This window comes from Peromyscus californicus, unplaced genomic scaffold (assembly GCF_007827085.1).
Source record: "Peromyscus californicus insignis strain IS unplaced genomic scaffold, ASM782708v3 Scaffold_5__1_contigs__length_169319896, whole genome shotgun sequence".
Taxonomy (NCBI): domain Eukaryota; kingdom Metazoa; phylum Chordata; class Mammalia; order Rodentia; family Cricetidae; genus Peromyscus; species Peromyscus californicus.
Window position 1 is genome coordinate 90,046,430 of NW_026294573.1, and position 25,632 is coordinate 90,072,061.

Below are 25,632 nucleotides of genomic sequence, written 5' to 3' on the forward strand. Positions count from 1 at the left end.
CAGAAGATGTTTAATATACTTGGAATGCATGTCGCCTGCTTACACTCTGGGCTAAGCCAGAGCCAACAGCAAGGAACTCTAAATTTTCATCCAGACTTCTCACCAGTGACCTGGGGGTCCAGGCAAATCTATCTTTTGATTCCAACGATGCTTAACTCTTCTCAATGTCAAGTAAGATGGAGAATTTTGCTAGCTTGTGTCTGTTTTTGGATTTGATGCTGGGAATCAAACCTAGGGCCTCACTAAGCAAACACTGTACCACTGAGCTACAGACCCAGTCTAGAAAGCTATGTTTAAGTTTATTGGTGTCTTGTGTCTTGGGTTTGGCATTTTTTTTGTTTTGTTTTTGTTTTTGTTTTTGTTTTTCGAGACAGGGTTTCTCTGTGTAGCTTTGCGCCTTTCCTGGAACTCACTTGGTAGCCCAGGCTGGCCTTGAACTCACAGAGATCCGCTGGCCTCTGCCTCCCGAGTGCTGGGATTAAAGGCGTGCGCCACCACCGCCCGGCCTGGGTTTGGCATTTTGTTTGTTCTTTTGTGAACCAAGGTAGTTTTGAACTCCTGGAGATCCTGCCTCAGCCTCCCCCTCAAGCGCTGGGATTATAACATGGGCCATCATGTCTGGGATTTTTGTTGTTATTTTGTTTTGTTTTTGTTTTTGTTTGTTTGTTGTTTTGGCTTTTTGAGACAGTGTTTCTCTGTGTAGCCCCTGCCAGCCTGAAACTTGTTCTGTAAATCAGGCTGGCCTCAAACTCAAGAGACCCACCTGCTTCTGTTTCCCAAGTGCTGGGATTAAAGGCGTGCACCACCACGCCCGACTGGGCTTTGTTTTGTAAAGGCAACAGGTTAGGAGTTTGACTAGTATAAACAAAGCCTTAAGTTTGATGGCCAGAAAAATAAAACAAAATAAGAGACTATAGAGTTTTCTTAGTAATTTCCAAACTTTTTCCTCCCTCCAAACTTTTAAATACAGACTGTTAATTATAGAAAGAACTGTGAAGATTTTTGGTTATATCAGGGGACTAAAACAAAAACAAAAAAGACTAACTTGGCATTTAAATTTGTAATAATCCTGATTATTGAAGAGGTGGTATTTGCAGCGATCTTTGATTTACTCATCAAAGGTTTAAAAAACATTTTTTTTTTAAATGTTGCTGACTTAGTTGTTAAGAGCACCTGTTGCTCTTGTAGGGGAACTAAATCCACATCAGGCCACAACCACCTGTCCAGAGGATCTAATGCCCTCTTTTGACTTCAGCAGACATGTGCACAGACATACAAGCAGACAAAACACAACCACCCCAACATAAACTACTAAAAATGTTGTTTTAAGCCCTGTCAGATTGGGACCATGGCCAAGACAAAATCACTTTAGAGACCATAGTAGTTGGGCTGGCACCAAGCCATGGAGTATGATGACTAGTATTTGATCCTAGGGACCCACAAAATGGAAGGAGAAAACTGACTCCTGCAAGTTATCGTCATCCTCTGACCTCCACATGTATGTATATTCATGGCATGTTCGCACACACACACACACACACACACACACACACACACACACACACACACAAATAAATACAGCTAACTTTTAAAAATTAAAAAGAAAAAGAAACTCCAGTTGACACATGTGGACTTGCGGGTTTATAACCCCAGCAACCAGAAGACTGAAGCAGGAGTTGAAGACCGTAAACAATGGCGATCAGAACACTCAAGCAAAACTTTCTTATAAGAGAAAGAAACCACAACAACTTATAATAAAATAAACTACGACGTACACAACATGGGTTTTTATCTTAACACATCTTCTTAGAGCCCCGTCCACTGCTCCGGCACTGGCTACTAAGTAATTCATAGGCAAGCTGAGATAAAACTGCGCACAGAGGAGGGAGAGCAGGGTCCTCACATGCTGGGGGGGGGGGGGGGGGGGTGCTGCTGCTCCTGTGCTCCTACGCCAGGCTTTGGCTTTTTGTTTTTTGTTTTTCCTCCCTTATATGGCTGAGGACAAATCAGAACGTTAGTTAGAGCTAAGATAAAAATCCAAGGACACTAAAGTCATTCTTCTTATTTTTCAATACGGCAGAATGACAATTAAAAAAATGAATAAACAAACAGAGCCAGGAGCACAGAGCTGTGTTTAAGTCTTGCTCCTTCACTGTGTGAGTTTGGGAAAACTGCTCAGCCTCTCTGTTCCTCCAAATCCTCCCTAATCTTTTCTAAGACTTATGCCAGGCAATTATTATACCCCCCTCCCCCTACAATAGAACTAGTCTGGCTGCCTGGGTGTGGTAGTGCATGCTTTGGACTGTTTCTTGGCCCCAGTATTCTGTCAGATAGCTGAAGCAGGAGGATGGAGAGAGAGAGAGAGAGAGAGAGAGAGAGAGAGAGAGAGAGAGAGAGAGAGAGAGACTGTTAGTGCTTGGCAGACTGTTTTAACCAGTGAACCAATCATCTTGTCTGAGTACATGCTTTCTCTTTCGTTTGCTCTTTTAGGTATTTTGAGACAGAGGCTCACTGTGTAGCTCTGGCTAGCATAGAACTCATTTTTTAGACCAGTCTAGCCTTGAATTCACAAAGATCCTCTTGCCTCTACCTCCAGAGTACTAGAATTAAAGGCACCACTCCTGGCTTTTTTCCCTTTATTTTTAATTACAAAATATGTATTTATTTTATGTATGTTAGTGTTTTGTCTGCATGTATTTCTGTGTGAGGGTGGTTGATCCCCTGGAACTGGAGTTATAAATAGTTGTGAGCTGCCATGTGGGTGCTGGGAATCGAACCCTGATCCTCTAGAGGAGCAGCCAGTGCTCTAAACCTCTGAACTTTCTCTCCAGCCCCTGTTTTTAGTTTTTAAAAGATCGTTTTATGTATGAATGTTTTGCCTGTGAGTATGCATTTGCCTAGTACCCACAGAGGCCAGAAGAGGGTACTGGACCCCCTGGAACTGACTGCAAGCCACCATATGGCCATTAGGAACAGAACTCAGTTCCTCTGCAAGATCCACAGATGCTTCTAACTGTTGTGCCCCTACGTACATTTACTGCAGCTGGATATGGTGGCACACGCCTGCGATCCCAGCACTTGGGAGGGAGGTAGAAGCAGTAAGATCACGAGTTCAAGTCCAGCCCTGGCTACATAGTGAGCCTGGGGCCAGCTTGGGCTACAAGAGACACTAAAAAACAAAACAAAACACAAATAATTTACATAAATGTCTTGATGGTCGTTGCAAATTTTGTTTTGTTTTGTTCCAGGTCACTCCCCGTGCTCCAGGCAAGTGTTCTACTGAGCTACATTCTTGGCCCCATAGTGTGCTGCTTAACCATAGGTTTTTACTACAACAGACATTAGTGTCGGAGAAAGCACTGGAGAATGGGTAGGAGAGATGGGGAAGGCAAGGTAGAAGCACTAGGTGCTCGTTTAAACAACCTTCAGTGTCTGTGAAACAAGGTGGTTCCTCCTGTGAATCCAGCAGTTGTTTCTGGGGCCTGGGCTGGAGAGTGAGGCCTTTGTGCTCTCTTAACTATTTCAGCAACATGGAGTCTAAGGTGAAGGACCTCATGAATTCTAGTCAGACTTTTGGAATCTTCTCTGATCATTTGGAGCGACAACTGAGGCCCACAGGTGCTGGATAGACAACCCAGATCCCTGCCTAAGTGGGATCCAGGTTGGCCACCTTTCCATAGCGCTTCAGGCCGGTGGTTTCCGTGGTTGCTGTCTGTGGGTTCTGAGTGTGGCTTGACTTGGTTCTTTCTGTTTGAAACCACAGGCTCTGGCTCTTCCACGTGAACCTTGTTTCCAAACCAGCTGGCGCAAATCACTGTTAAGATAACGTAGGTGTCTCCCCTGGGCTGACACAGAAGATACAGATAACACCAAGAGAGGGCTTCTAGAGCCTTCTTGTCACCAGACACTCCCATCGCAGAAATGCTCACAATGTACTTGGAGGAAACACACGGATGTACCGAGGAAATATCTGTGAATGTTTCGGAACTTTTACGAGAAATATCCCTGCCAGCGCCATCTATTTTAGGAGGTAATCACTCACTGAGAAGTTTTCTTTTCTTTTCCTTTTCTTTTTTCTTTTTTCTAAAATACAGTGTCTTGTTATATAACTGAGGTTGGCTTTGAACTCAAAGATTCTCCTGCCTCCTGAGTACTTACTGGGGATGCCCAGTATGCTTCACCATGGCTGGCTTTTGAGAAAGAGAGCATCTTAGCAAGTAGCGAAGTTTGTAAAAGTGCAGGAATATTTCACCAGGGGCTGGCGTGGTGGCTCGGTGGGTAAAGGTACCTGCCACCAAGCCTGATGACCTGAGTTTGATCCCTGGAACCTGCACAGCAGGAGAGAATTGAGTGTGGAAAGTTGTCCTCCGACCTCCACACTCACAGGCCCGTGCACACCCACCGACACCAACCTACACCCACTCGATAAGTAAATAAACGGAATAGAAAAGAATATTTGTCAACATTTTAGGAGCTGGAATGATGACTTGACCTGCAGTTCCAGCTACTTAGAAGGATGAAGCAGGAGGATGAAAAATTCAGACTCTCAAAGTGAACTCAAGGCTGGATTAGGAAACAGAGTGAGCCCGTCTCAAAATTTAAAAAAGGCTGAAAGTATTCTTAATGGGAAAGCACTTTCCTAGCCAGCACAAGATCCTAGGTTCAATCCCTGTCACCACCTAAAACAGAGAGGGGGGGGGCTGGCATGGTGGCACGGCGACATACACACGAGGGTGGCATGGTGGCACACATATGTAGGGCTGGCATAGTGGCACACACTTGTAATTCTAGTGCTTGGGAGGTAGCAGGATGATCAGGAATTCCAAGTCATATTCAGCTACATGACAGGTTCAAGTCCAGCCTGGGCTACATGAGACTATGTCTCAAAGGGGTTGGAGAGGGGAATGTAAGGATTTGGTCCTTAATTATGTCATCAGCCTTCGACGGCGTCCCAGCCTAAAAAGCGGGTGGGCTCTCTGTCTTTCTCCTTTCCGCTCCTTCCTCCTGTCGGCCCCCCCTCCCTCCCCCCTCTGTCTCTGTCTCTGTCTCTCTCCCCCCCCCCCAATAAAGCTCTAAAAGGTAACCATGGCTATGATTCTTTCAATCAGCACGCTCCTCCGCCGGCATAGCTGCTGCAGGCGGTGACCAGCCACGAGGAGCAGCACCGTAGCATAACCAACAGGGAAGGAAGCTAATGGGTTCTGGGCAGAGTTTTCTATGATTTTACTTTGTAGAGAAACTGGATCCAGTTGAGGACCTTAATTCCTAAGGAAATGTGCATAGAGAAACATTTACTAATAGGTCACCAGGGCTTCGCTATGTGGCTTAGACTGACTTCAAACTTCAGGGCAGGCATTATAGGTACAGGCCACCATCACACTTAATAGTTACCAGTATATTGTGCACACTGAAACTACACCTTTGTCTGGTTGAAAGTTTCATAAAATATATGCCTTAAATAATTACGACTGGAGTCCATAGTTTGGGAGTAGGCTTTCTCACCGGGCCTCAACAGACCAAATGCACTGGCTAGTTTTAAGTCAACTTGACACAAGCTACAGTTATCTGAAAGGAGGGAACTTCAATAGAGAAAATGCCTCCATAAGATCTGACTGTACCATTATCGTCATGTCGGAAAGCATGGCGGCATGCAGGCAGACCTGATGCTGGAGAGGTAACTGAGGTTTCTACATCTGGATCCACAGGCAGTAGGAAGAGACAGTGAGCCACGAGGCCTGGCTTGAGCTTCTGAAACCTCAAAGCCCACCCAGTAGTAACACACTTCCTCCAACAAAGCCACATCTACTCCAACAAGGCTATACCTCTTAATAGTGCCACTCCTTATGGACCAAGCATTCAAACACATGAGTCTATGGGGGCCAGTCCTACTCAAACACCCAGAGTCAGGTAGGCATACTTGCTGGACCCAGGGACCCTGAGGGAGAGACAAAGCCTCTAAGATATAAAAATCATTTGCTACATAGAATTTGCAGGAGTTGTGGAGTTTGCTGTACAGATAGGCTCTTCTTGCAGTACAACCCAACTCATCGTGTTCAAATACCAATGTCACAGCTACTCAGCTGCCCAACCATGGCCACACTGTGGCTCAGTTTCCTCATCTGTGACAGGAAGAAGCAGAAGCATCCACCCCTTCAGTTTCTCTGTGACTACTAAATAAGTATTAGTGCCACACAAAATGGCTGGTACCTAGTAAGCACTCAATAAATATTAACTAAGATTGAGAAGTGGCTGTAAATCTCAGCAGATAAGTGCAAATGCTATGTAAATGCTAGATAGTAAAACACCAAGTTAACAAGAATAAAGCTCAGGTGGATCTTTAAAAAAAAAAAAAAGATCTTACTGTAAGGCATTTTCTTAATCAGTAATTGCTACGAGGGCCCAGCCCATTGTGGGTGGTGCATCCCTCAGCTGGTGGTCCTGGGTTCTATAAGAAAGCAGGCTGAAGCAAGCCAGTAAGCAGCATCCCTCCATGGCCTCTGCATCAGTTCCTGCCTCCAGGTTCCTGCCCTGTTTGAGTTCCTGCCCTAACTTCCCTCAATTAGGGACAATGATGTGGAAGTATAAGCCAAATGAACCCTTTCCTCCCCAGCTTGCTTTCGGTTGTGGTATTTTATCATAGCACTAGAAACCCTAACTGGAACTTCAGAGCAAAATCAAAATGGAGCCATCCAAATGGAAGTTATTTGTCATCAGACTGAAAGCAAGTAAGACGTTATACAAGCCTTTAAGAAATCAGGCCAGTGAGAGACAGCCAAGTTTTCCAAGCAGAGTATTACAAAGGGCTTCTGCTTCAATGCTTATGCCCTTTCATCCTTTGGCTCACAAAGGAACCTGAAGTGGATCTGCAGCTAACCCATCACTTCCATTTTTCTGTCTCCCAGACCCCTCCTCTACAAAGGAAGCAGCCCCGAGACAACCAATACGCCTTTGCCGCTTGTTTTTGTCCTTTTTATCTCCTTTCAGACTACAAAACCATCTGTCCAGCCGACGGTAGCGTTTCTCATATCTTACAGAAGTACTGCCTGATTCTAGAATCAAAAACAAGGCCACTTAAGATCATCAAACCAAAGCCAGGCATGGTGGTGGCTCACGGCTGTGATCCCAGCACTTGAGAGATTCAGACAGAAGCGTTGCCACAAGTTTGAGGCTAGCCTGGGCTACATAGCAAGACCTTGTCTCCAAAAGCCCAATAAAATTTCAAGAAACAGATGTTTGAGCTAAACTGTAGTTTTTATTTGCACACTTGTCAGTTTTGAAATTAAAAAAGAAAAAAATCCAAACCCCCAACTAAATAAATAAATATCAAAGCACAGTAATCGCCATGTTTGCAGCACTCTCCTGCCTCCGACTTCTAGACTCAACAAATAAAACACAGACTACCCCGTGAAACTGAACTTTAAGTCAATAACAAGCGAATTCACACTGTAACCCAGGCTGGCCTGGAATTCACTATGTAGCCAAGGCTGACCTCCAACTCCTGACAATCCTCTTGCCTTAGCCTTCTCAGTGTTAGGATGAGTCATGAGTCATCCCTCTTGGCTGCGAAGTATCTCTCTGTCTGGTTCAAAACCCGGCTTCTGGAGCTTTGGTAGGTGAGCTAACTTCACCTACCGCAGTCTTGACCACATCTGTGAAAAGGATTAGGAATAGTTTTCCTTTGTAGTGTTGTTTTGAGGATTATATGGGATAGACAGAAGAGAATAAGAACAAAAATAGAGGAGATGGTGCGTGTAAGGGTTTGGCACAGTTCCTAGCTCAAAACAAACAATCCATTCTGACTGTTACTATTAGCGAGAGAACACAGTGAGAAAACAGAAACGGCTCAAAACGTACCTGGGGCCTTTCATGTGTCACCCATGACCCTCATCGACACGTACCTGAGGTGCTGTGACTTCATTTAGTGGACACTCACTTCAGTTGACACTAAGAGGCAGCACACAGGAATAATAGCTACAGTGTCGATGGAGTATAGTCGCTTATGACAAGTCCTTTCATATGTATTTCACTTAAAATTTTTTGGTTTTCTTTTTTAAAGATTTATCCATTTTTATTTTATGGGAACGGGTGTTTGCATGTATGTGCACCACACGCACGCAGTGCCGACAGAGGCAATTGAATCCCCTGGAACTGGAAGTGGAAGTAATTGTGAGCTGCCACATGGGCACTGGGAACCAAACCTGGGTCTTCTGGAAGAGCAGGCTGTGCTTCTAACCACTGAGCCATCTCTCCAGCTCCTTAGCCTTGAACTCTCTATCCTCCTGTCTCTACTTTCCAAGTGTTAGAATCACAGACATTTCCATTCCGGGCTGGGTTTTTTTTGTTTTGTTTTGGGTTTTGTGTAATTTTAAATGTAATATTTTAATTTATTCTTTGAAATTTTCATATATGTATCTTGATCATATCTATCTCTTACTTTCCCCCTTTTGCTCCCCCCAACACCTCGTTCTCCCAGCTCCATAACTTATTTTTTTAAAAATAATTTCCTCGGCCGGGCGGTGGTGGCGCACGCCTTTAATCCCAGCACTCGGGAGGCAGAGCCAGGCGGATCTCTGTGAGTTCGAGGCCAGCCTGGGCTACATAGTGAGTTCCAGGACAGGCGCAAAGCTACACAGAGAAACCCTGTCTCGAAAAACCAAAAAAAAAAAAAAAAAATTTCCTGACTCACATTAGTGCTGCCTGTATCACAGGGATGTGAGCCACACCCTGGAGTCTAGGCAGCCTGCTGGAGACCACACCCCTTTAGAAAAATAACTCTCCCTTCTCCAGCAGCCATCAGTTGCCAATAGCTCAGTTTATAAAGTCACTATGCAGATCGGGCTGGCCTCAAACTCACAGGAATCTGCCTGCCTCTGCGCCCAGATGCTAGGACTAAGGGGGTGCACCACAATATCCACATTTTTTATAAAAAAGCTTTTTCAACTTTTATTTTCATTTTGTGTATGGGGTGTTCTGCTTACATGAATGTCTGTACACCATATGCATGCAGTGCACCCAGAGACCAGAAGAGGGCACTGAATGCCATGGAACTGGAGTTACAGATGGTTGTGGGTTGTCATGTGGATGCTGGGAATCTGTCTTGGGTCCTCTGGAAGAGTAGCCAGCACTCTTAACTACCGAAGGAAGTGTCACTCCAGCCCCGGTACTGGACTTTCAACTGGTTTGATTTTGTGCAGGTCTTGTGTGGGTAACCACAACAACCACATCACATTGAGAACACAGTATTTCATGTATTCTTCCCATACCCTGGCTCTTGTATTCTTTCTGCCCTCTTCCTCTTCAGTGAGGTTCCCTGAGCCTTTCAGAGGTGGAATAGAGGCTGACTTTTTTAAGATGGGCTTTTCTTGTGTGGCCTAGCCTGGCCTCACATTCAACATTCGGAGGTTACACGATATGCTGGCATTATAGGCATACACCATCCCATCCAACTACAAATGTGTGTATTATGTAAAAAATGAAGGACAGAGTCTTTCACACAGCTCATGATAGACTTGAACTCACAGTAATTCTCCTGTCTCAGCCTCCTAAGTGCTGGGATTGCAGGTGGAAGCAATCACACTCAGATAAAAATATCTTTGGACTTGGGTTTTTCTTTTTCTTTTTTCTTTTCTTTCTTTCTTTTTTTTTTCTTTTTCTTTTCTTTTTTTTTTTTTTTTTTGAGACAGAATCTTGACATGCAGCCCTGGCTGACCTGGAACTTGCTATGTAGACCAGGCTGCCCTTGAATTCACAGAGATCCTCCTGCCTGTCTTCCAAATGTCAGGATTAAAGGCGTGCACTACTACACCCCCTTGAAAAGATGTCTTTTGAAGAAAACTTAAGACGTTACTCTCAAAGAGGAAGTACTGTGAAAAGTGTGCCATCTGAGTCCGGGCTGCCTCCTCCCCACCACGGCCAACCCCCACAGCCAATCCACTACCTTAAATAGACTGACTCAGAGACCTAAAAAAAGGAAGGCATGGTGAAAATGTCCTTTAGCCGGGGAACAAATTTAGAGCAACCTCTCTGTGAGTGCACAGCGTAGACCGACTTCTGGGCCCAGATGTGTCTTTTTGTCCTGGGCCCCCAACACAAAACAATGCCACGCAATGTTGCCATCATCGAGAACAAAGGGCGAATGAGTCTCCACCACGGGCAACAAAAGGCTCTCCAGAGTGGCTTTTTATACCCAAAGCCAAAGAAAGCTATAACCTGTGACCTCTATTCACCACAGGAAGAGTCAAAACGCTTTCCCTGCTTTTGTAACAGAGAACATCTGCCCGTCTCAGGGGACAATGTCTCTCCCAGTGACACGTTTCACACGGAGAGAAGCATTCTATTTGCATGCGGCTGTCCACCCAGAACCTTCCTTGACTTGGAACTGTGTCCTCAGCTGCTCTACCCACAGCCTCTAACTTGCCTACTGGGTGCCAGTCTTGTTTGTGGCTTAAGCAAGGGAAAAGTACTGAAGATATAATGAGAATATAAGGCTTTTTTTTCTAAAAGAAATCATGATGTTGGTATGTTTGTGCTCCTCTTCAGAAACACTCTCTCTCTTCCTTTTTTAAAGATCAGTTTTCATTATGCAGCCCAGGCTGGTCTCAGACTCACAGAAATCTGCCTGCACCACCACACCAGGCTAGTTTTTAGTCTTAATATGCATAGAACAAGAGAACATAGTGGAACCCACTCCCTTAGCATTGAAGAAACCATGTATTATTATCCAGGAGATGTGTTGTTATTGATAGAAAACGGAGCATTTGATGATCAGGTTTCTAGGAGAGAAGAGGTTTTGAGGGTGCAATACAAGCCACTCACAGCAGAAAGGCGGAGTCGGAAGCAGCTTTGAAGTGGGTCTTCCCAGACCTGGCCTGGCCTGGCCTCTCCCAGCCACACCGAGGAGTTCTTCCCTGGGCAGGGTTTTTAAAGGACAGGTTCAAGCAGGAGGGCTGGGAAGTGCCATCTGTTCCCTTTCACCTGACCCAAGTGGGCTTGTAATAACAAATTACATCCCAGAGTTGAGGAGGTCAGCGAGGATATTTTCTTTTCATTATAAGTAATTAGACAACGACGACGGGAAAAGAGCTTAGTCGGTAAAGTCCTCGCAAGCTTGAAGATTGGAGTTTGACCCACAGAAACCAAGTTAACAAGCCAGGCATGGTGGTGTGTGTTCAGACTCCCAATGCTGGGGAGGTGGGAAGGGTCCCTGGGACTCCCAGGGCAGCCAGCTTAGACTACCTGGTGAGCTCCAGGGCCGGTGAGCAACCCTGTCTCAAAACCAAAGGTAAATAGTATCTGAGGAGCCATGCCAAATGTACACACACACACACACACACACACACACACACACACACACAGATTACTTCAGAATTACTAGAGAAGTAACATTACATCATGGACCAGATGAGAGTAACTCCGCAAAACAAACACATTTCAATAAAAACAATCCAAGACCTTCTAGCTTGTTTGCTGTCCAGATTGACCCCGTTTTCCATACAAGAGGTCATATTCATACTGCTACTCACATCTTTCAAGATTGAATTGTTTCCAGGAACACCTAACCTCTTCCTTGGAGGAGTTGCGGCATCTTCGAAGGACATATCATCACAGAGCACCCATACATGGATGGCCTAACTGTCTCCAGATGGAAGTTCCTGGTAGCCTGGTTACTCTGTCCACAGGCCTTCCAGAGTTAGCTTGTTAAAGACTGTGATCTATTGTCCATGTGGGCTCAGAAGATGAGAGCCCATTTAGTCTATAAACTCTGTTGTGACTTTTCCTGGTAAACAGAAGAGCTCTTTAGTACAGATGTTGCTGGCAGAGGCAAACTTTTGAGACCTCTTCTTGTCCTCTTGTACTCTTCTTTTTCTAATGTTTTTTTTTTAATTTATATTTGTTTGTTTGTTTGTTTGTTTTAAATCCAGGTTTTCACAACCAGCCTGGCTGACTAGACTAAATGCTGCTCGTTCCAACAGGGTGAAATTCCAAAAGAGCAACTGTGCATCCCTAACTCTGTAACACATTTCCCGAATGGTTAAGTACGGCCTCCTCTCGTCTGCTACCTCCCTGGAAACTTGTGTTTATCGTAGTGTTACTGACAGCAAGCAGGAACAACCCCTAAGTCCATCAACTTGTGAAAGTACAAAACCAAAACTAAACAGGGCTGGGGAAGTAGCTCACAGCAGAACACTTGCTTAGCATGTGCCAGGCCCTGGGTTCCTGCCCCAGTACCCCAAAACAAAACCCCAAACAGTGGCATACTGGCACACTCATTAACCAAATGTTATTCAGCTATAATAGGAATGAAAAGAGTGCTGCCTGGAGCTTCCTTGTGTGTAGACCTCCCTCCAGATCATACTAATCAGGCACAAAAGATCACCCTGTAAGACTCCACAGCCTGGAGTTGGGCTGGGGGCGGTGATAACAAGGAAGAGAGCATGTAGGGTCTCACTGGAATGATGAAGATTTTTGTAAATTTATTTTTATTTTATGTTCATTGGTGTTTGCCTGCAAATATGTCTGTGTGAGGGTGTCAAAAGCCTTGGAACTGGAGTTAAGACAGGTTTGAGCTGCCATGTGGGTGCTGGGAATTGAACCCGGGTCCTCTGGAAGAGCAGACAGTGCTCTCGACCTTTTGGCCATCTCTCCAGCCCTGATGAAGATATTTTTAAGGCTGGTGGGATTGGACATGTATTTGAGTGGTAGAGTACTTGCTTTTTGCTTACAATGACACATTTGCTAAAAATTATTAAAGCAAACACATGGATTATCTTAATGACACAAAAAGTATATGCCTTAAAAAGTTGTGTTTTTTAAAAACTAAAGGGAACTAAGTGGATGTGGTGGCAGAGGCAGAGGCTGAAATAGAAAAGTTAGGATTCAAAGTTGCCCTTAGCTACATAGAAAGTTTGAGGTCAGCCTGGGCTACATAAGACTTTTATTTTTTGTTAGTTTGTTTTCTAAGACAGGGTTTCTCCGTGTAGTCCTGGCTGTCCTGCAACTCGCTCTGTAGACCAGACTGGCCTAGAACCCAGAGAGATCTGCCTGTCTCTGCCTCCCCAGTGCTGGGACTAAAGGTGTGCGCCACCACTTCCTGGCTTATTTTAAGGGAAGAAAAAAGAAAGAAAAGAAGGAAGAAAAGGAGGGAGGGAGGGAGAGGGGGCAAAGGAAGGGAGGAGATAGATTTTTTTTTTTAAAGGAACTGAAGTTTCAGAGCCTCTAGAAGGTGGAAAAAGTAACTGTGTGCTACAAGAGAATCACGCTGTGTAGCCCTGGCTGGCCTAGAACTCACTTTGGAGAAGCAGCCTGACCTGGAACTCACAGAGATCCACCTGCCACAGAATTCTTCCTGCTTCTCCCTCTTGAGTGTGAGTTCTGGAAGGAAAGGCATGCACCATCACACCTGGTGAGATTTTCTTTTCATTTTTTTTCCAATTTTCTTGTATTTTTTGAGACAGGAACCAGTTAAGTAGTTTAGACTTACCTCAAACTGCCATGTAGCCAAGCTGTTTTTAAACTCTCAGCAATCCTCCTGCCTCCGCCTCAGTCCTCCTGACTTCCTGCACCACCACAAAGGGACTGAATCTAGGACCCACACATGCTAGGCAAGATTTCTACTCCCCCTCCTTCCTTCCTTTCTTCCTTCCTTCTTTCCTTCCTTCCTTCCTTCCTTCCTTCCTTCCTTCCTTCCTTTCTTTCTTTCCTTTTTTTAATTTATTGCATCTAGTTATGATGGAGATGTACTAGGTCTTGTGAGAACATCCAGCAAGAATACTGGACAGAAAATGTCACAGGAGGAGGGAACATCTGAGTGCTCAACTTGAAGAATGAACCAGGCTGGGAAGGGGCGGAGGGGAGGAGCTAGCTAGCTAGGAAACTGTGAGTAAAAGCCAAATTGGTTTGTTTTTTGTTTTTAAGTAGGAACACTTCCCCAGTGTGTGTGTGTCATCCTTCAGCAGGGGACATGCTAATCTTTGCCTCATTCCAATTTTAGTACATGTAACGCCAAACTAAGCAGAGCCACGGGGCTTTAAAAAACGAGGCACCTGCCCTTGAGTTTGGTCTGTTCTAAGGAGTGAGGAGGCTGGAAGGGCTTCAGACAGAGGGACTCATGGGATTGAAAGGGGACTGGCTAAGGACTGGATGGAGAGGGTGGGGAAGGACGCAGAGATGGAGTGGAAGATATGGCGAGAAGTGCCCTGGAGTCGAGTGAAGAAGTCTGAGCCTCATTCCCTGTGCAGAGGGAGCTGATCAACCATGTCTGGCTTTGCAGGCCTGTAATCACAGTTACTTAAGAGACAGAGGCAGGAGGATGGCAAATTCAAGGCCTGCTTGAACAATCATAGTGTGACCTTGTTTCCAAAGGATATAGCTCAGTTGTAGATTGTCTAGAATGTTCTAACATGTTCAAAGTCTTGGGTTCAATGCCCAGGACTACAAAACAAAAAGAAATAGCCAAGAAATGACAAGACAGGCAAGTCCCTAAACTCTGTCTTGATCACTTAGGCCCAGTGGTGCAGACCTACTTGGAAGGTTGGCAAAACAAAGTAGCAAGGTCGAGCCTAGTCTGTCTCTTTTTCTGCTTCTGTTTGTTTGTTTTTAAGGAGCTGCGATTAGAGCTCAGCAGTAAAGTATTTGCCTAGTATGTGTTCAATCCCAAGTATTTTGGGGGTGGGGGTGAGCTCTCATTTTTAATTTCAGATCTTCTGAAATCTGAACTTTAAAAGCAGCAGCCTGGAAAGTTCCTGTTTCTGCTGCAAAGGGGATTCCCATAGCCAGGCAAGTTTCAGCAAACAATAATCCATACCATTCACATACTTATTCACTCAATGTCCGAATAAACATTAACACAGAAAAAGTCAACTCGAAGCGCTCCTGAAGTCTGACTGTCCTTTTCTCGTGGTGAGCAGTGATGACACAAGCTGAAATAAAGTCAACACTTCTCCCCAAACAAAGGATGAGCACAGCGAAGTGAGCTGCTGGGACGGATCTGTGCAGTCTGGGTTTTCAGCCTCTGTAGCGTTGGTAGTCAGCAAGTGTGAGCACTGTTCTCGGTAGACACACAGGATCTCACTCGATAGCTCTGGCTGGCCTGGGACTCACTATGTAGACTAAGCTGCCTTGAACTCACAGAGATCTGCCTGACTCTACCACCATACCAGACCACATGGTAGAACCTTTAGTGTATTAGTCTCCTGGGGTGGCTATAACAAATTGCCACAGACAGAGTACTTTAAAAACCACGGAAATTCATTTTCTCGCATCTCTGGAGCGCCACCATCTGAAATCATCATCATTATTGCTGCACTCCTCACCAGGCTCCAAGGAGGCTCCTTCTAGCATCTTCCAGCTTTTGGAGCTTCGTCAGTTTGGAGTTTAGTCTTTTCGGTGTGCTAGGGCTTACACAGAGCCCTCACACATGGGCTGCCCCTGAGCTACCCTTCACCTCCCCATTCGGTTTTAGCTTGAGGCTGCAGAACTCCTGTTTCGGCCGGCCTCTGTCTCTTCATATGGCCTCCACACATGCCTGCTTCTTTCTTTTATCTCTTAGAAAGACACATGTCATTGGCTTTAGCACCATCTGGTAAAAGTGGAGTGATCTCATCTCAAGATTCTTAATTTTATCTACAAAGATACTTTCTCTAAGTTAAGATCACATTCACAGATGCCTGAAGTTAGGACAGATGTTTCTTAGGGTTGGGGTGGGCAATGGTCTTTATTTTAATTAGCTAACAAAGTAGTAGGTTTCTCTAAGGAATCTTTATATTTAGTTTTGGTCCATCCCCCCCATCTCCTCAACCTCCACCCCAGTGTATAGACCCTCCCACCCACTATTCTCTCCCCCCACTTTCATATCACATGTGTTTTATTACCTGCTCTCCCCAAAAGTCTTTTTTTTTTTTTTTTTTTGCCTCCTCATGGTTCCCTTTCTAGTTCCTGGCCTCTATACCCATCTCTTCCCACTCATCAGCTTTTTTTCCTCAGCTTCCCATGTGCTGGGCTTACAGGAAGGATTACCAGGAATGAATTTATTTTATCCCCTCTCCCTGTAGCCCTGGGTTGCCTTGAATTCACAGAGATCTTCCTGACTGTCTCCAGAGTGCTGGGATTAAAAGTGTGTACCTCCACACCTAGCTGATTTTTAAAATAATATTCTTAATCATGTATGTTGTTTAGATCTGTGCATGGGTGTATACATGTATGTATGGGCATGCACATGTATGTACAAATGCCCAAGGAGGTCAGAGGTATCAGTTCTTCCTGGATCTGGATTGTGCACCACCTCACCTGAATGCTTAGAATCGAACTCTAGTCTTCTGGAAGAACAGTGCATGCTCCTAACTGAAGAGCCATCTCTCCATCCCCCTGAAGTTTTTTAGTAGTATACATTAATTGTTCAAAATGACAGGCTTCATTCTGGCATACCTGGATCATATTAATCCCTTTATTACCCTCTCTTGTCTCCCTTTTCTTCTCAAATAATCCTTTAGCTATGCAGTGTTTTGAGACAGGGTTTATCTGTGTATCCCTCACTGTCCTAGAACTGTAGATCAGGCTGGTCTTGAACTCACAAAGATCTGCCTGCCTCTGTCTCCCAAGTGCTGGGATTAAGAACGTGTGCCACCACTGCCCAGTAAGATGCAGTGTTTTACAATTCACAATTCAACCCACTACACTGAGCAATTTTAAACTATCAAACAGGTTCATATGATGCTCCTGTCTACACTGATATATTTAGAAAGTATTTTAAATATAAAAGTTGGGGTCTAGGGCTTAGTTGATAGAGTGCTTGCCTGGCAAAAACAAGGCCTTGGGTTAAACCCCCCAGTATCACAAATAAATAAATACATAACAAAATGGAAATAAGCTCTTCATTCAATGCACATAGTGTGGGTTGATCAAATCTTCTCCCGCCCCCTTTCCCTCCTTCCAGTTCCTCCTCTGTCCCTCCTACCACCTTTCCCTGTCTCGAAACGACAACACAAAACAAAAGGAAGGCTTTTGTGGTCTTATGTTTCCAGAAGAAAACATTCAGAAATGGCCCGTACTGAAAATTCAAGTCATCCAAGGAGAGACAGGAGGAAGTCCTCCGCATCCAGGCTTTGTTAACTAAAACACAACAGAAGAAGAGGAGGCAGCTTCCTTCGTACCCAACCCAGTACGGCGGAGCCGCTGGTCCTGTTCATTAAAGAGCCCTTAATCCATGTGATGATTATACATTTCATGCATTTCATTTGCACGGCGCTCATTTCATTAACTTCAGATGACTCATTTTGTAAACCTCTGGCCATCACTATTCCTGCCTGAGTGGGCCATGTGCTGCCTTCCTGCTGACATCACTGGAAATCTTGAGTCTGAACCAAAGCTGCCCTGTGCCTCCATGACCTTTCTCCACAATGCACAGTGGGGCCGGACTTCTCAAAGCTCAGAATATTCATGGCTGCTGCTCTGACCCCATGGAGGCTACCGTTTGAACTTAGCCTATTCTTAGATGTTCATGAATACCCTACAGCAGGCCCACTGGAGATCAAGACATAGATTTTTGGCTTTCAAAAACTTTGCGAGGGCCAGTGAGCTGGCTCAGCAGGTAAAGGTGCTTGCAGCCAAACTTGACATTTTAATTCACTCCTCAGAACACGAACGGTGGAAGGAGAGAACTGACTCCTCCGAGTTGTCCTCTGACCTCCATTTGTGTTCTGACACATTGCAGGACCACTCACGCACACTCATAGTCACACAAAATAAATAAAAATGTAACAAGATTTTAAAAAGCTTTCCTTGTCTGCTCCTAGATTTCAGGAAACCCTGTGTCTGTTTGCCTCAGTAGAGAGAAGGTCAGCGGGGCAAAGGGAACAAGCCACTGCCTCAGTGTGACATACAGATGACCTTGGAGAAGTCACCTGAGAAAGGTCTTACCTCAATGGCCATGTCTGCGTCGGTTCCTATGGGATCTGCAGTTGCCTCATCCCCCTGTAGCAGCGCACTGGACCACCCGGATGCTGGAAAAAAAAAAGGGTATTTGAGCCAAGTGGATTTGTCCGAACTGATGGAAAGCTACAACAGCTGTCATTTTGCAGATTAAAACCCACGTGACTTGTAAGGGTTTACAATGAGTGGGAACTAGCATGTGGCTCCAGATCTACCTGTTGGCTGCTGGTTACTGACAAAGTTTCCTTTCCAAGATACAGTCTGTTGGCCTATCCTTTGTTTTTACCTAATTTCTGACTTCGGAGTCCTGTTCAAGCCCTGTACCTTTTTGTTACTCTTTGAGACATGGTCTTGGTTAGCTCAGGCTTGCCTGGAACTTGCTGTGTGGCAGAGGCTGGCCTTGAGCCCTCTCTTTCCAGCCCCCTCCCCAGGGTTGGTATTTCAAGCCTGTACCACCAAGCTTCAACTGTATTATAATCCTAGAATCTGGAAGGGACTAGAATGATTTCCATAGGCACACAAGCCTCACACTGAGGCCCCACTTGGGGCTTAGAGTGAACCCCAAGCACAGAAATACGCACCCCTAGTTCAGTACCCAACAGAAGCGACGCTAGTGCCGGGCATGGTGGGCCACAACTGTAATCCCGGCACTCGGCAGGGGAATCAGGAGTCTCACAACAGCCTGGAATAACAGCAAGGTCAAAGCCAGCCTAGATAACTTACTGAGATCCTGTCTCCAAATATTAGGGAAAAAAAAACACCCACAAAGCAACAACTAAATGACTCTAGATTAGTTCCTATTTTCAGTTCCACATACACACCAGAAATAACCAGTCATTTACCATCATTTTTTTGTTTTTTTAAATTTAATTTATTTACTATTATTATTTATTTTTTTCTGTCATCAGCTTGATACAGTACAAATTGTTATCCTAGGATAGAGAAATGTTTCACTGATGCTTGCGTAAAACCAAAACTTATTTTAAGCCACAGTCATCCTAGGGTCCCCCCTGCTATGGAGCCTCCCTGGATCTGTGGGTTGCAGTCTGATTGTCCTTTGCTTTATATCTAGTATTCACTTATGAGTGAGTACATACCATGTTTTTATTTATTTATTTTAGCTTCTTTGTTTGGAGACAGAGTCTTGCTATGTCACCCAGACTAGCTTGGAATTCTTGACAGCCCATAGATCAGCTTTGGTCAGAAAAGCTTCTTACGTGCAGTGGGTCACAGCTGCTGCAGAGCTTCATGACTGGTCAAAATACCGAGAACAAGTAATTGCTGAATGTTCAGCCCTAAATGGGACATCTCTATCACGCCTTCCAAGGCTCAGGAAACATCAGGGACAAGGAGGAGGAAAGAAAGTACAAATTGAAGGAAGGGCCCTAGGATGTTATGGAATGCTGACTCCCACGAAGGAGATGGTCATGGCACTCACAGCAGCTGGCATTGCTTCAGGAGACCTGTACAAGACTGGGTTGGCCAACATTCCACCATGGAAAAGGCAGGATCTTATGAGGCTCCACTCCTTCCTGAGGAGCCACAGGCAGTTGATGGTTGCAGGGGGAGGGAGAGACATTTTCTTCAGTGATGCAGCCACTGGTAAAGTGCCTATGATGCTGTAAATAATCCCTTACTCAGCTTCTGTGAGTATCACCAGTTAAACTCGCTGATTCACATACATGTGCATGCATGTGTGTGCGTACACACACATACAAAGTAAAGAAAATGTGGGTCTCATATGACAGAAGGAAAGAAAGGAAGAAATACAGTTAGAAGAGGGAATGAGCTTGAAAGAAGTTGGAACAAGAAGCGGAGAAGATCCCTGGGGATACTAAAAAGGACTTTTGAGAAAACCAATGTCCACAAATCAATGTTAAATTCTCCTGAGGTGTTATGATGTATTTGTCTCTTTCTCTCAAAACTGCAGTGGTGACCTGTTCTACCTGCTCTCTTACGTGGTGTCATCTGGTGAAAAATGAATAAAGTCCCACATGTAGAGTCAGAATGGAGAGAAGAGCGCTGTGCAGACATAGGAATGCCCCAAGTATATGTGGACTCCTAGGAAGACCTTGTAACAATGTCAGAGAAGGTACTTAGCCACACTCTACATACAATAGGGCTACAGGCCAACTTTATTTGGACAGTAGAGAAAAGGGGACCCCGTCATGATGAGGACTCAAAGATGCAAGACAACAGACAGTTTTTATGAGACGATGTGATGCTTATCCATCTCAACATGCCACTTCCATTTTCAAAATGGTGGCTGCCACCCTGTCAGCGTGTAAACGCATCATGACCGGGAGAAGAAGGAGAACTGATCTGTGAACTCTTCAGCTCCAGCACGCTGCAGTGACTTTCAACATCTGCTTGCATGTCAAGTTCCAGAGAAGACTTTCCATCCCACCAAGATCCATGACTTATTACTATTGCACAAATGCTCAAAAAGCTCAGATGTGGAATGTTAAAAGACATTCCAGACACACACACAGCTATTACTAGTTACAAAGTACAATCTCCTTTTCTATGAAGAAGATATTGGAAAAATTTGACCCAAGTCTGGAATTCTATTATACATGCATGCACACACAAACACTGTATTTCGATATAAAGTGACCCTCACTTTAGCTTTTTGAGATAGGGCCTCATTATAACTTATGTTGTTCTAAAATTCACTCTGTAGATTAAACTGATCTCAACTGACGTCAAAGCAATGCTCCTGCCTCAGTCTTCAAGAATTAGCATGAGCCAATAGGCCTATCTCCATAAACTACTTTTTTTTTGGTTTTGTTTTAAAAATTACTTTATTTATTTACAAGTGTGTGTATGGCAGGGATGGGATGTCCAAAGAGGCCAGAAGAGGGTATTGGATCCCCTGGAGCTGGAGGTTCAGATGGTTTAGAGCTACCTGACAGGGGTACTAAGAACTCTTGTCTTTTGTCAGAGCAGCGAATACTCTTAACCATCTCTTCAGCCCTTGTTTGTTGGGTTTTTGAGATGGAGTCTCATGTAACTCATGTTGGCCTTGAACTCATACATAGGTAGGGTGATCTTGGATGTCTGATCCTCTGATATCACCTGAATACTGGGATTACCACCACATCTGGTATTCATGAGGGGCTTTTAAATAATCACTTTCCTCTCATGCTGCCTTTTTACAGCTCAACCCACCCCACCCCCCCACCCCCTAGTGCTGGAGGGTGAACCCAGGCCAGGGCCCTCTGCTAGCCAAACTCGCTTAATATGTCATTGCTCCAATTTTTATTTATAACTTCTCTGAGAAGAGAAACAATATTTGATATTATTCCTACAATCTAAAAATACCTTTGTATTTTTTATTCCGTGTTTGAAAGAACGGATCAAACCTTCAGGGGGAAAAAAACCATCTCCCTCCCAGCAACAGTAAGTTTTCATTTCCTTGTTGTTAGAGATACAGAGAGCCGTCATCCTGTGGCTCACTGTACTTACACACACTCCATCGGGGACAGTTTTAGAAAGGTGTCTCAGGCACAAAGGAATTGATGGCTGTGACCGATTTCTTATCGCTTTTGTTGCATCTTCTCACCTGGCTAGAGTCAGATGAGTGAGATCTCTTTCCCGGCCTCTTACCTTCCCCCATCTGCAGGCACTGACTGGGCTCTGCTGTCTCACATGGCTCTTCCCTGTTGATTACACTGTTGAGCATGTGTGAGAGAGCTGACAGGGCAGAGCAACCGAAATGAAACAACCAAGCCTGGGAGAAGCCAGGGACTCCAGATAATCTGAGAGAGGGACCTGGGCTGGGAGCAGGCAGGCAGAGGTCTGCAGTACAGCAGCCCGTAGACAACACAGCTTTGTGTGTTTGAACACATGGAGACATTGTAACACTGACCAATGATGATAACATGGCAGCAGTGAAGGAGGTCTTGGGGGTGCAGCAACTTAGGGGACTCTGAGGATAAGTATGGGGGAACTTCATTTGAGTCATTGTTAGTACAAACGGGGAAAGAGGCGGGTGGGAGATGGCTCAGATATAGGAGCTGAGATCGACTACGGAAACAACAAAGTGATATCTCCATTGTTACCCTCAGTGGGGATGTCATTCAAGGTGTTTGAGGATGCAGGCAATAGGTTAGTAAGTGGAGGCCTTAAAAATAGAGGACAGAGCTATTAAAGACATGCCTTTAATCCAAGCTCTCAGAGGGAGGAGGCAAGTGGATCTCTTGAGTTTGAAGCCAACGTGGTCTACATAGTGAGTTCTAGGTCAGCCAGGGATACATAGTAAGACCCTGTCTCAAAACAAAACGAAACAAAACACCCACAAACAAACAAAAAACCCAAAAGACAGATTGGTTGGTGCAACATAAAGTCTCAAGCTAGGATGGCGTTAGAGGTGGCCAAGTCACTGGCCCTATCACACTAGTCAAGCTCTGTAATTCTTTTGACATTCCTCTGTTCCCGAGAGGGTCACAGAAGCACCATGAGTCATGAAAATGTCCAGAACTCAGAAAGGGGAAAAATTTCCCTCCTTACTTAAATTCATTTTTTTGTTGTTCCTCTGGGTAGCCCAGGTAGGCCTTGAACCTCCAGTCCCCCTGCCTCAGCATCCTGCATGTTGGAATTACAGTCCTGCACCACTATGCCCAACTTCCCTTCACCTTTGAGAGAAGCCTTCTCTCAAAGCAATCCGCACCCCAGCCGATTCTCAAACTCTCACTGGTCAGAATGCAATGTGAACCGAGTCCTAAAGCAGCCATGGGAAAGAGATTGAACATATCAAAACTTCCCAGATCCACCTCCTGGGGTGGGGAGGGTCTCAGCACACGGCCACCTAGAAGAGGAACAAATGTGCAAAATGGGTTCTTGGCCAGCGAGAAAGAAAGGTGCTGACCAGGAGATGAGTAGCCAGTATAGTCATCCTGTCACAAGACGACAAGCACGTAGATCACTAGTGAGAAATGCGTATTTGAACGCATGAATAACTCAGGCCCTTTGGGGACTCAGCCCTCCAGGACCAAACCTTCTACGGCAGTGTCTAGCCTCAGCCCTACAATGGTGTCTCTATCCTCACTGGGGGTTGGGACTTTCGCTGACGATTCTGCAGACTAATAGTGTCTGATCAGAGCTGATTGTAGTTAAGTGGGAGTGTTGTAAATCCAAGAACCAAAATTATCTTGGTCTATCTTCAGTCTTCTTAATAGCCATTTATCACCTGCCTCTGTGCCTGATTTAATATTCTTTGACTCTGAGGTCAAACTTTTGGATATAGTAACTAAAAACAAAAACAGAACAACCACAAAAAACCATCAGTTTCCCAGACCCCCAAGGTTGAGCACTCAACAGAGAACACCTCAGCTCTGCAGCAGAGATATCGCTGCGGTAACCTGCCTACTCTTTGTCCTCACTAGTGTGTTGTTAAATGCACTGATTTGTGTCTGTCTCTTATCTTATGGCCCTAGAAGTTCATATAGCTGCTTCCATGGTGAGTCATGTCATTCAGGGCAAGCTGAATCTGTGTTCTCAGTCCACGGCCACTCATTTGGCTCAGAATACACTATCTTTTATTCTTTTTGGAGCAAGACTTGTGTTTGGCATTGGCAGAGCTCACGGTTCTGACCTTTAGCCTCATTTCTCGGGACATGAGTCGGGAGAGCCCTGTGTGTGTCTACCATTCTTTGCTGTCAAGGCTGCCTCACTGGCCCCATATCCATTAGCTTATAAGCACCCGTGGCAGGTCCTGGGCCTGATATAGACTTGGTTTTATTCCAATGAGAAGGGTTAACTTAGGATGGTCAGTTTGGGGAATGGGAGCTTGGCAGCACTCAAAAGAGACAAGAGGGATGAAGCTAACGGTAGAGGGCAAAGTCCCATGTCTTAGCCCATGCATTCAAGGCCAAAATAATGGCAGCCCGTGGTTGGCCTCATGCTCCAGGGCTGGGAAAAGACCTCCAGGTAGGGACCACATGGAGATGCTATCTATCGACAGACAGATATAAATCACCAGGGGTGTGTGTGTGTGTGTGTGTGTGTGTGTGTGTGTGTGTGTGTGACCTGGAGTGCTTTGAGGAGAGAACCTGCCACTCCCCAGCCCCATCCCTGAGTGGGCACAGTGAGTCCAGTACCCCATGGAAGCTCATTAGCCCACACTGAATGAGAACGGAAGAGGCTTCAAGGCTGCAGACTTTGTTGTTGTTTCTCTGCAAGGAACCCGATGAGTTCTCCGCTCCTGCAGCCCCTTCCCATGGTCACAGTCCTGCCACTGCACAAGGTCAAGCTCATAGGACAGCTGCTGTGAACTGAGGACCAGCTGAGCCACAAACAGGATGGAGAATTAAGGCCCCCAGCGTAGAGGAGACCGTAGAAGGCCCTCGAGCACTACAGCGACTCTCTTGTTCGCTGGGACTTTCTGGATTCCTTCTCCACGGCTTTAGATGATCCATCACAGTTATTGATTCAGATCTTAATTCATTGCAGTTTTTCTCCTCTTCATCAGCCCGATGACCTTGGCAGCCAAGGAGCCATGGGAAGTGTAGAGTCAGACCTTTGAACTCTGTGCTTCTGAGGAGGAAAGAGCCTGCCCAGGTCCCTTCGAGGCTGTCCCTTGACAGAGAAGAGTTGTCTCTCTCCCATCCCAGGCTTCTTCCTGGGGCACACAGTCTTAGTTCTTAGGGGCCATGTTCCATCTTTTTCATCCTCATCCTCACCCAAGCCTCTGTGTGGAGAGCTCCAGAATTGATCTTCCTTTTAATTGCCTTTGGCTCCTAGGATTTTAAAAACATCGCATTCTGTTCTTGGAGGAGTTCTCAGCTGGGTGGTTACAAAAAAATTAGCGGAACTTCAGAACAATGATTTGCCTTTAAACACGGGCTCTCGGAAGCCTCACCCGAGGATAAGCTGATGGGGCCTGCTTCCTCTGGGTGGGAAGCCCTGCCCAGGGATTGGGGGAGTAGAGCAGGATGTCACCCACCCAGCCTGACCTATTCCAGGTAGTGTCTCATCCTTCCTGAGGCCCAGCTTTCTCCTGCTTGGGGCGGATGGTGATGCCAGGCCCTGAGAGAGCCTGTAGAAGCAGTTGTGGCAGGGGCCTTCCTCCTCCAGGATGCCTCTTAACCTGGAGGGTTCATTGGGGTGGAGAAGCAGCTTCCCCTCTTAAATGACAAAGAGTTTTCTTCCAAATGGCCTAGCAGTCGTTGGGACCTCACTTTCTACCTCTACCTTCCTACCCTCCCTGAGAGGGGGAAGCCTCCCTAGGTGCCTCTGAGGAGGCTGTGGTGGCTCACATCTGTAATCCCAGCATGAGGGTTCTGAACTAGAAAGGAAGGTTGTGAGTTCTAGGTCAACCTGAGCTACAGAGTGTTTAAAATCAACACCAAAAACACTCCCCCCCGACCCCCATCCGCAAACCAAAAGACCTAAAACAAACAAAATAAATGACCAAAGAAAAGTCTATAGCTTGCCAGCTTGTTGGTCTCAAACCTGGGGCAAACAACTGAGGTGCCTAGTTAACATATCAAAGAGGACCTGGCAGTCAGGTTTTCCCAGCATCCCTCAGTCCCTACTTGTTAGAGGGTGTGACTGGCAATCCATGCCCTCTACCCTAAACTTCTCCAGTTAGGGGCTGGTCTGCCCTTCCCCCAGCTGCCCTTCCCTATATAATACAGGCATTTGGTTACCCAGCTCTTTTGTCCACCCTTTACTCTCCTGACTCTCCCCTTTCCTCACATGCCT

At 45.5% G+C, this 25,632-nt stretch overlaps 1 protein-coding gene and 1 non-coding gene across 6 annotated transcripts in view; both read right to left on the reverse strand.

Moving 5' to 3' along the window:
* The window catches only part of Palm2akap2 (PALM2 and AKAP2 fusion), a 485,103-nt gene that overhangs the window by 124,305 nt on the left and 335,166 nt on the right, over positions 1 to 25,632 (reverse strand). For all 5 annotated transcript variants that reach the window (XM_052716746.1, XM_052716744.1, XM_052716743.1 and 2 more), the window contains one exon: positions 17,914 to 17,996. In XM_052716746.1, coding sequence (XP_052572706.1) covers positions 17,914 to 17,996 — 83 coding nt within the window. The remainder of the gene's footprint in view (positions 1 to 17,913; positions 17,997 to 25,632) is intronic.
* LOC128098037 (U6 spliceosomal RNA) lies at positions 13,909 to 14,010 on the reverse strand. Its single transcript, XR_008214076.1, has one exon. It is a non-coding gene; the product is annotated as a U6 spliceosomal RNA (small nuclear RNA).